The sequence below is a fragment of the Brassica oleracea genome, chromosome C3 (genome assembly GCF_000695525.1).
Source record: "Brassica oleracea var. oleracea cultivar TO1000 chromosome C3, BOL, whole genome shotgun sequence".
NCBI classification, from domain to species: Eukaryota; Viridiplantae; Streptophyta; class Magnoliopsida; order Brassicales; family Brassicaceae; genus Brassica; species Brassica oleracea.
Window position 1 is genome coordinate 12,529,066 of NC_027750.1, and position 10,830 is coordinate 12,539,895.

At 33.2% G+C, this 10,830-nt stretch overlaps 2 protein-coding genes across 2 annotated transcripts; one reads left to right on the forward strand and one right to left on the reverse strand.

The window, feature by feature from the left end:
* The first annotated feature begins 3,726 nt into the window (after positions 1-3,726).
* On the forward strand, positions 3,727-5,144 carry LOC106331315 (acid phosphatase 1). Its single transcript, XM_013769637.1, has 3 exons — positions 3,727-4,240; positions 4,502-4,714; positions 4,814-5,144. Exons 1-3 carry the CDS (start codon positions 3,876-3,878, stop codon positions 4,989-4,991), a joined length of 756 nt encoding a protein of 251 aa, XP_013625091.1. The 5' UTR covers positions 3,727-3,875; the 3' UTR covers positions 4,992-5,144.
* Positions 5,145-5,282: 138 nt separating this feature from the next.
* LOC106331314 (KH domain-containing protein At2g38610) lies at positions 5,283-7,741 on the reverse strand. The gene is made up of 7 exons (XM_013769636.1): positions 7,498-7,741; positions 7,324-7,415; positions 7,029-7,186; positions 6,695-6,811; positions 6,505-6,621; positions 6,238-6,381; positions 5,283-5,808 (listed from the first exon to the last, which is right to left on the reverse strand). Exons 1-7 carry the CDS (start codon positions 7,590-7,592, stop codon positions 5,656-5,658), a joined length of 876 nt encoding a protein of 291 aa, XP_013625090.1. The 5' UTR covers positions 7,593-7,741; the 3' UTR covers positions 5,283-5,655.
* Positions 7,742-10,830: the final 3,089 nt, after the last annotated feature.

Genomic DNA, 10,830 nt, shown 5'->3' on the forward strand with positions numbered 1-10,830 from the left:
ATTGGTTTAAATACTTGAATATATATATATATAGTCAAAAGTAAATATCTGCAATAGTTAAAGTATACTCAAATCACCAAAAATACTTAAAATAATTATTGATTTCGTATCCAAAATTTTAAATCAAGCCAATTGATATGTTAAGCTTAGGTATTCTGACATATGTTATTCAAATTTATAGGTAATATATTATTTTATTTATAGATTTTGAGAAATTTAAAATAGATAATGATTTAAAACTTTAAAAATAATTTAAATGGGTTATCCAAACGCAAATCAAACCCGCAAAGATCCGTATCAAACTCAAACCAAAATTTAGAAACATCCTAACAGGGCTTAAATCTTTGACCCTGAAAACCCTAAACGCAAACCGATCAGAACCAAACCCGTATTGGTGTCCGAAATCCAATCCCTATTCATTATTATATATCGTATACTGTCATTATATAATTAATCGTATTTTATACGTACCATCATATAAGTAATCATATCAATTCATGTTTCCAAACACTCCAAATTTTTTTAATAGTCCTATTCAAGTCTCCAAACACTCCAATTTTGTACTTGAGTTTTAATAAGATAGATGCTTCAAGATAGGCTAGTATCAAATTAACTGTGTTAATTGCATTTAGTATAGTTTATTATTTTGGATTCATGATATAATGTTGTAAAATTATGTATAATTTTATATATGTTATTTTCAGAAAGAAAATGAAAATGTTATCCTTTCAGAGTCACCTGAACATAACCAATATTTTTTTAAAGTTTATGTGTGTATATAAAGTTTTTGGACCAAACTAAGTCGTAATAATTTGTTAACATATGGTTTTCATTCATTCTTTAATTTTGAGTCGTTTCCAGTTTACATACATAAAAAATTATTCTAATTTATAATATAGCATTGACTTAATTTGGCTTCTGATTTTGAGTATAAGAATCATGACTGATTTACTTACTCGTTGTTTGAGTATGTATATTAAGTCGTATTTATCCATCTGAAATGAATCACACCTATTTTTTAATTAGGTTAAAAACTGATAATTTTTTTATGCAGTTATTTTTATTTAAACTATTAAATTTGAAGATATATTTGTTCTTTTTAAGACACATACCTTTAAACAAATTTTTATGCAATCATTTTTTGTGTATAAAATTTATATATTTTCAAATTTAATTATATTTCCTTTTTGTTAACAAAAAGTATTTCTTTTTTTTATGTATATTGTACAGTAAAATATGAAGAAAATTTCAAAATTCGTAATATGTATAAAATCTATATTTTATAGATATTTCCTTTTTAATATTTACGTAGATTTTGTAAAAAAAAATTAAAAGAAGGAAATTTAAATTAAAACCCCAATAATTAAAATACTTGGTTGGTTTTGTATCTCGCAAATTTCTATATTATGTGGAAATTTATGGTTTATAGCTTAGTTAAGAAAAATGGTTACCTTATGACCTTTTTTTTGTCAATACCACTGTTGATTGTTCTAAAACGCACTGGCAGCAGACGAATGAACCTCTATCATCTAACTATACACGCACATGCTTAACTGAATCTAAACAAATAATTCCATCGTTCCGAAAAAAATCCCTGTTTCAGAAAAAAAATCAGTTTCAAAAAGATAGATTTTACATTTTCAATGCATCATTAATATTTAATAATAATTGTAAACTTCAAAAATATAATTACATTGATTAAACTTTTATTGGTTAAAAATTATTGGAAATAGTTAACTACAAAAATAATACATTTGTAACTAAAATTTTGTATACTTTCGTAATAATGTACAAATTCTAAAACATACATATTTTAAAAACAAAAAAAAGAATAATATTTTATATATTCAGAGACAGCTTTAAGCAAAGTAAAGCAAGTGTAAATTTGCGGTCTACACTTACACTTGCGGCTGTAAATGGATATATGAATCTTAGGACCGGTTCTTCTGTTTATATCTAAAGTTATTGTATATACATTAGGTTTTGATGACTGAAAATAAATTATTTTCCAAATATAAAGTTGTATGTACAAAAATATTGTTTTAGCATTTTTTTTTTTTTTTTGAAATAGAATTTACGTAAAAATATAGTTTAAAAAATTGAGGTCATCTAAGACTATATTAGTCTCAAACAAACTATAGAGTAATCAAGACAGTGATCCAGAGACGGACCTACATGATCAATAGGGGTGTCAACTGACAACCCTTAAATTATATAAATATGAAATGTAAGCTAGGAAACGTTAGTGTAGACAACATATTTGGTTTGATTCAGTCATGAACTTAGTGCTGGGTTAGCGGGTAAACCCACTCCGATCCGCCATGCGGACCTGCGGATCGAATCACTTTTTTGATTCAAGAATTTGACCTGTATAACCTGCAAACCAAAAATCTTATACCCACATCCACCTCGCCAAAACCCGCCTGCACCAGCCTTGCCAAAACCCGCGGGTAAACCGCCTGACTGCCCGCCGCAGGTCGATATCTTTTTTTTTTTGTATTTGTCCATTTACATGAGCATGAGACCCAGGTGAACAAATATCCTAGGTCCGCCATTGCGGTGATCTAGGACAATAACGTGCTTCAAATGAAACTGCGAGTGAGATGTTATACTCTTCATGAAAATAAAATAAAAACATAATATTACTCTTAGGACGTGGCATGTAAGTGGTGTTTTAATCACATTTTTTTTGGTTCAAAATGGAAGCATCCCTCAGCACAATTAAAGAAGTATAAAGGGATAGAAAAGAAGGTATTGCTGAGTGGCATTCAAATCTATGAGAATTCAAAGGCAAATAATGACATGAAGATATATATTTATCCAAAGGATCGTTAATTAATGAGTTGAGCTCATTGGTTATTCTTTCTAAAATTTTATTGTTGAAGCAACAACTCAACGGATTTGTCAATGTAGTAGTGTTGACAACTCTTAGCTCCATTAGTTGTTGTTGTCCTTTACATTTTCCATTAGACTACTACTAATGTGTCATCCACTTTTTTTGTTGACAAAAAGCTAATGACAATCTAATCCTTGTCAGCATCCAATCCATCATGTAAGTCTTATTTGGTCGGTCCATTTGTTGGTTGGTTTGACAAATTTGTGCCCATCCCTTGTTAGTTTTCTTGATAATTTTCCACAAGACCCTCTTATTGGCCCTAGCAAATAATATATTCAACTTTGTCTGCAATATTACGTGAATTGAGATATTACTATGAAAACACAAGACACATTAAACAAGTTGAACCAAAACCAGATGACCGTTCAAACTACCATCAGGCATATTCTCAAGAAAACCTCAAATGAAACCCTAAACCTTTGGTATCTAGTTGACCACGCATGGAAAGTGCTTTAAGTAGGTTTATCATATAATATATATAAAGACTAGTGGGCTCCTCCACCTAGTGATGTATACTAACTAAAAGATACAATTCCACTCTGTAAAATGCGAATGATGTATTATCATTAGTACTAAATAGTAGAGGATTATGTGCAAGGTATGTGAAAGTGTTAGAATAAAAATAGTGGCGCATATACAGATTGTGTGTTAGTGAACTCGTGCGCTTGCTAGTTTTGACCCCATTTACATAGTTTATATTACTTTTGCATACCTCATAAGTTGAGAGACTTAGTGGATGAAGTTAACCAGTATCTTCTACCTAACCAAAGCTCTTTAAATACTACTCTTTAACTAACATATCTTCTCACCACTACAATATTCTAATTAAGACTACTTTCTCCTCTTATTAGTCTTCTTTTTCACCATTGATATCAATACAACAAAACTTATCTAGTATCAAAAGAACGTCTTCTAATTGTGTATTCTCCACTGCTTTTCTTTTGTTTATTCACCAATTATATCAGAAGAATCAAGAGCAATGGAGGGATATAAGAGAGTGAAGTTGCTTCTCATCTTTCTAATAATCTCCTCAGTGGCAACCAGCGCAAGTCCATGGCTGCCGATGGACGGAAACTATCCAGGTAGCTATTGCTTAAGCTGGAGACTAGCAATAGAAACCAACAATGTACGTGCGTGGCGCACCGTTCCTATTCAATGTATGCGTTATGTTGAAGTATATATGCTGGCTGGTCAATATGATAGAGACGTTCAGTTGATTGTGGAGCAAATCAGGGTTTATCTCAATGAGATAGTCCTTCCTGGTGATGGTATGGATGCATGGATCTTCGATGTTGATGATACTTGCTTTTCAAACGTCTTTTACTATCGGCTCAAGAGATACGGGTACACACAATTTATTTTCCTTCTCACATTTCAGACTAATTAAGTTAAACCAGTCTGCCTAACACTAGTAGAAATTAATCATATAGCCACAAAAAAAATTCGCGACTGATGTGTCATATAGGTGACTAATTATGTCATGTTTCTAAATAAACCGTGAGTATAAAATACACTGGTAGCTCAACTGATGTATTAGAAGACATCTTTAAAAGAAAACTAGTTTAACATGTTGTTGTGTCACTTAGACCTAAAGTTAACATGCAGATGTGACCCTTATGATCCAACTGGATTTAGAACATGGGCGATGAAAGGAGAGTCTCCAGCAATACAGCCTGTTCTTGAACTGTTTAACGAACTGATAGAAACAGGTTTCAAAGTTATCCTAGTAACCGGAAGAGATGAAGAAACTCTTGGCCAGGCAACACAAGAAAATTTGCATAATCAAGGCTTCACTGGTTATGAAAGGTTGATTATGAGGTTAGGATCAGCTTTGCTTATTTTCTTATAGAATTTTTTCATAATATAAAAAGAATAATAGTAGGTCTTTCGTAATGGGGACAAATATTATACTTTCAGGACGCCAGAGAACAAAAAGCACAGCGCAACAATATACAAAACATCAATCAGAAAGCAAGTGATGGAAGAAGGTTACAGGATATGGGGCAATGTAGGTGACCAATGGAGTGACTTACAAGGAGAATATTCAGGGAACCGCACCTTCAAGCTTCCCAACCCTATGTATTTTGTTCCCTAATAATTTTACTATAAACCATTTTCTCATTTTCTACCAATCAAATTAAATGTACAACATGATCATAATATATACACAAAGGTACATCTCGACTTGTCATGTGGCGGTCCAGTTTGCTCTTCCGTGAAATCATAATAACAACATGATTTTCAAATTCATTCCAGTGATCCACCTTCCGTCTTCTTCTCACATTGGAACCACAATAAAACCTCCTTGCTCAAAGATTATATACCATAGACGAAGAAAAAGAATATGAATATAAATAAGCAAAAAAAATTTTAAAAGATTCCAAAATCAAACAATAAGAATCAATCCAATAAATGTCTCTGTTTTTGTTTTTACAATAACAATTTTCAATGCACCCTCCACATGCACATCATTTTCCCTACATATATATTTTATATATCTGAACCTTCTTTTCATATATCTCTTTTTTTTTAATGAATCTCTGATGTAGTCTCATAATGACGAATAAGTAAAAATAAATAAAAAAATAAGGAAAATAAGGAAGGAAAGCCACATGGTCGCTCACCGGAGAGAGAGACCATAGGGAGACCTTGACCACCACCACTGCAGTCATTACTGGGCCAAACCAACACATGAGTGTTTGTGTATGCAGACAATGTACCTTTGGTTGAAGAAGATTAAACCATTTTAAAACGCTCCTTTAGCATCCTGTTTTGGGGCGTTTACCACTTGAGTTAAAAGGCGAAACACTTCCACCGCCGCTTGGTCCTGGACTCTCTTCCCTCAAGTTGTTCGAGTTTATCAACGCTAGCTCCCTTAGCTGCTGCCTCTTTATGAAATCTTGCGACTCGTCCTTCATTACAACCACCAAACACAAAGCGTTATGTTAAAAACGAATCCTATGTTTTCACATTATGCTTGCGGTAGAAAACAAAGTACAAAAGATCAAAGACAAAAACAGTTATGCTTTTTGGCGTTTGCGATTACACCAATTGGCTGCCTTGACTGGTATGACAGTGGTCACACATGTCTGCATAATTGAATACTAACCGCAAACTCCAAAGAGTGTATACTAAAATACAAACATTGAGACCAAAAAAAACAAGTAACAATAGAGTCTCAACGGTGCAAAACAACTAAGGAAGAACCTAAAAGAAAAACGTGGCCTTTCAATCTAATACCATCAGAGGAAGACGAGACTACAATCTTAACTGCCTTGTGCTGATTATACTAATAGAAGAAGAATTGAAAAAAAGAGTGGAGAATAGATGTGTGTGTTTACCACAGGCTTAAGTAACTCTTCTATAATCTCTTGAGCTTGTCGCAGACGTATCTCCACAATACTGGCTGGAAGATCTGCTTCTATTAAGATGTGAAGCTGCTCATTCAAGTGTTCATACCCCGGTCTTCCCCTTAACTTATCTTCCTACAATTTTTGATTATCAAACAAGAAAAATACAACAGAGAGAAATCAATATAATCCTCATTGGAAGCTTATGACATGTTATTTGATCTGTGATAGTGTTTGATGAAGTGTCATGGAACTCACCTTTTCAGGATCCTTAATTGAGCCTTTCCCTCTGATGAACACGCGGCAGCCAGTGGTAGCTTCAACGCGTTTTAACGAGTTGCCTCTAGGACCGAGAAGTCGACCAACAAAATTGAACTGATGAAAAGCATTGAAAAGTTCAGAAACTGTACTGTGAAGTTCTTTGCATATAAACAATCTGAGTACTCACATTGGGATAGCTATCTACTGGAATCTCCAGACGCAATATCCTTTTCACGGTGTATGAGCTTGGGCTTCCTGGTGCACCTTGCCAGTCCATTGTCATTCCAGGTGTTCCACTAAGTCTCTGTAAGAAACCGAGTGTTTTAGACAAAGCTTTGGTGAAGCATTGTCAAAGAAAGAAGCTAAAGTAAATGAGGCTTAAGCTAAAAGATTGTGAATGAAAGGTGAAACCTTTAGATACTGAGCTTAAAACAGATCAACTACTATAAAACACTGTGTAACTGAAGCAATCAGCGAAATGAATACTCAGGCAAACATTAAAGGGTAGATGATGACAATACCTCCTGAGGAAGGCCGTTCCAGCCACCACCTAGCCCGGCGTTAGAAACGTTAGGGATAAGATTAGAAGAAGCCATAGGACTTGGACTTCTGTGTCTGAGCCTATCAAAATCGCCAAATCCTTGGTTAGAAGACATCATTCCAGACACCCTGAACATCTCTGCACATCCAAGAAACCCCTTTTTAAACAAGGAGCCAATTGACACTAAGGCTAGTACTAAAGTGTGACGACACTGATTGATTCAAACATACCACTGAAGAAACAAATCAAGAAGAGAGTGAGATAAAAGGAGAAACCTTGATTCAGCAGGCGGCTGCATATAGGCAAGACTTGAGTAAAAGGTGTAAGCTTTTGATGTTCGGCGAGAAGCTCCGTCAAGTACTGAGAGCTGTTTCGAGACAAGAAAGAAACAAATCAGATCGGTATTTTCTTTTTTTCTTGCTATAAAAACGAAAGGAGCGTGTGTGTACCTGTCGATCTCAGGAGGAGTGCTTCGAATCTGAGGAGAAGCAGCTCTAGCGGGAGAGGAGAAGTAAGAGGAGTTGTTGTTGTATAGCCCAGACATGGGTGATGGGTTCTGTGCTCTGTGCTCTGTGCTCAGTTTCCTTCTTTCTTCTTTCTGTATACAACAAGCAAGAAAGAGGCAGAAGTAACAGCTGAAACTAAAAGAAAAGTAGAGAGAGAAAGACACCAAATGTGAATCCTGCAGAAAGAGGCCTCACTTTTTTTTTTGTTTTCTTCCTTTTTATTGTTTTTTCTTACTTCTATTTTTTTTTTTCGGCTAAAAACTTAGTTTGACAAAATTAAATTTTAAAAATGATTTAGGTGACAACGTGGATCTTTCTGTTTAAATATATGTATTCCTTCCGATTTTTAATATATTTTTTATATAATTGTGTAAACTAATTAAAAACACTTTCAATTTTTTTTTTATTTACAAAAACTCATTAGTTATTTATTTATTAACAATTCGACCAATGATAGAACACACTGTATAATATAAAGAAGCAAGTTATACAATATAAAAAGTTAATAAAATATACGTCAGAAATAGAAAACATTATTTATTTTGGAACAAAATATTTCTTCTATGATTTTGTGATTTTCATCAGCAATCGCTAGGGGGCAACTTGGGTATGTGTTGGGTGTTAGATCGTATCAACCATGCAATCGCTCATCAGAGCGTCTTTTGGGCTGTATATTTCCTTTTGTATTAATTAAAGAGAAAATTACTAAAATAAATCTTGACTTTCGAAAATAAACCAAAACATCTTTAACTCACAAATATGTTATTTTAACCATCAATTTCTAGTCAAACACGAATAAATCTCTTACTTTCGTTGATCAAACCATTTCAATCTCGTCAAAAATCAAATATTTAGTGTCGTTAGATATATTTAACGGTTGACTGAAGCCAAAATGGTTTGATCACAAATATGAGCATTTTTTGTTTTAATTTTAAAGCTGAGGATTAAAATATCTTAATTAAAGATTGTTTTAATTTTAAAGTTGAGGGTTATTTTTCTGGCTTATTAATCAAATAACTGCTGATAAATGTGTTCATGCCTCCAAGTTTTTTATTCATGTATGGTAATTGTTTGAAAGTGGTCTCTCGTTTATGTTCAATGAGTCTTCTTCCCCAAGTTACATATTCTATAGTACCTTTTAACTATAAAATGTAGCCAATGATGTCCAACTAATCCCACTGTCTTTTGACTGTTAATATAGATTGCGTGGTTACTTTTCCAAATCTCAATAAAACCTTTCTAAAATCAAGTATTCGTAGTTCTTATATGTTTTGTCTCCTTTTACCCTTCTTTTTAAGAAAACGTACCACTCCTACGATATTTTGTATATATGTATGATCTCTCATAGTAAGCAACATTACATCATTTCAAATAATAAAACTATGTAGGTATTATTAAATTGTAATTAAAATGTATTATTTAACAAAAAAATAGTTTGAATATTCCAATTTTTGTACAACTTAAATTTTGTCATTGAAACGGCAAAACGAACTAACATAAAATTTCGGGGACACTGATGTGATACTTTTGAGACTTTTATTAAGTTTAAGTTGGCAAGAAAAGAGCCCCCAACAGCGACTAAGTCAAAAGAAATATGAAATCTCAGAACGATATATCTTAAACTTAGCCACATACACTCTCGGATTAGTGTTGAAGAGTGTGATTATAACGTTATGTTCGAGTATTGCAACAATACTGAACATCAAGAGGCTTGGGAAGTTTGTTCCAAGTTTTGTAGGGCCCTAAAGTAGTATTGTAGCTTATTGTTTTACATATTGGGCCTTATAACCATTTGACCCTATGCACGTTCCCATGGCCAGCCAGCCATAAACATAAGACCATCGAACCTGAACTATTCATTAAGTAGCACTTATATACCATGTTCAAAAACTCGCTATACGGAACGCGTTCGGCTAACCTGGGTCTAGCGAGTTATCAGAAAATCGGGAAAAAATCAGAGAGTATGCGAGGAGTAGTTTTTATAAAGAAAATGATTCTAAAGGAAAAATTATACAACATTCGGATAAAACATATTTATACCGACCATGATATATGAAGTATTGTAGCCTAGCGGTGTGAGGAGCTAAAACTTGACTTTAGAACCAGGGTACGATGGCAGTTAAGTGTCATTTTGTGTGTTTTCATTTTTTTTAAGGAAGGGTACAATTGTAAATTCGGCTTCTTCTTCCTCCTCCTCGAACTCTGACCTAATTTCTGCGGCCGTTTTCTGTGTTTTCAACATAAACACAATTTGTTTTTCGCGATATACTTCATTTCAACTTAGTTTTTCCAATACTAACACTAAACTAAGAAAGATCTATGAATTTATTACTGATTTAGATTCGAAATCGACATACTGTATACACTTTTCTTTTTCTGAACCGAGTTTTAGTCCGATTATGGTAGAATCGCAGCAGCGGAGCTCCGCCTAAAGCTTTTCCGGCGTGGAAGCTTTTCGAACATGGGTTATATATAAGGTGAAAATCTCTCGACTAAGTTTGTTTTGGGTAAAAACTCTCAAACTAAGTATTTAACGTAAAAGCTCTCAAACTAACTTTATTTAATAAATTAAACCTTAACAGGTCTTAATTATCATTACTATCGGTAAATCTTTCACTACAAGAAAACATATTTTTTACTAGGGCAGTATTCGTTGTAAATTCGTCGTAAACGGGGTGTTACGACGAATTAACGTCGAAAGACGTTTCGTTGTTAAACGTCCGTCGTAACGGAGGTTTCGTCGTAAACGACTCGTTACGTTTACGACGAAATATATTCCTCGTAAAGCGCAGGAAAAGGATTCGTCGTAAACGCCACGTAAGACTTCGTCGTAAATCCCACGTAATTATTTCGATGTAAAGCACACGTAAATACTTTCGTTGTAAATCACTCGTAAACATTTCGATATAAAACCCTCGTAAATATTTTGATGTTAATCACTCGTAAACATTCGATGTAAACTCCATGTAATGTTTACGAGGAGTTTACATCGTTTCTTATTATATTATTATTAATTAGTATATAATACTCCCTCTGTTCCTTAATATTACATATTCTAGGAAAAAATTTTGTTTTAAAAAGATCCATTTTTTACATTTTCAAGACATGTTTTATTAACTAATTGCAAATTTCAAAAAACTTAATTGCACTTACTGAATTGTTATTGGCTTAAAATTATGAAACAAAGATAAACCCAAAAAAATATGCAAATTTAATGTGTTTTATTAAAATGTGTGAAAAATCTAGAATATGTAACATTAAAAAACAGAGGGAGTA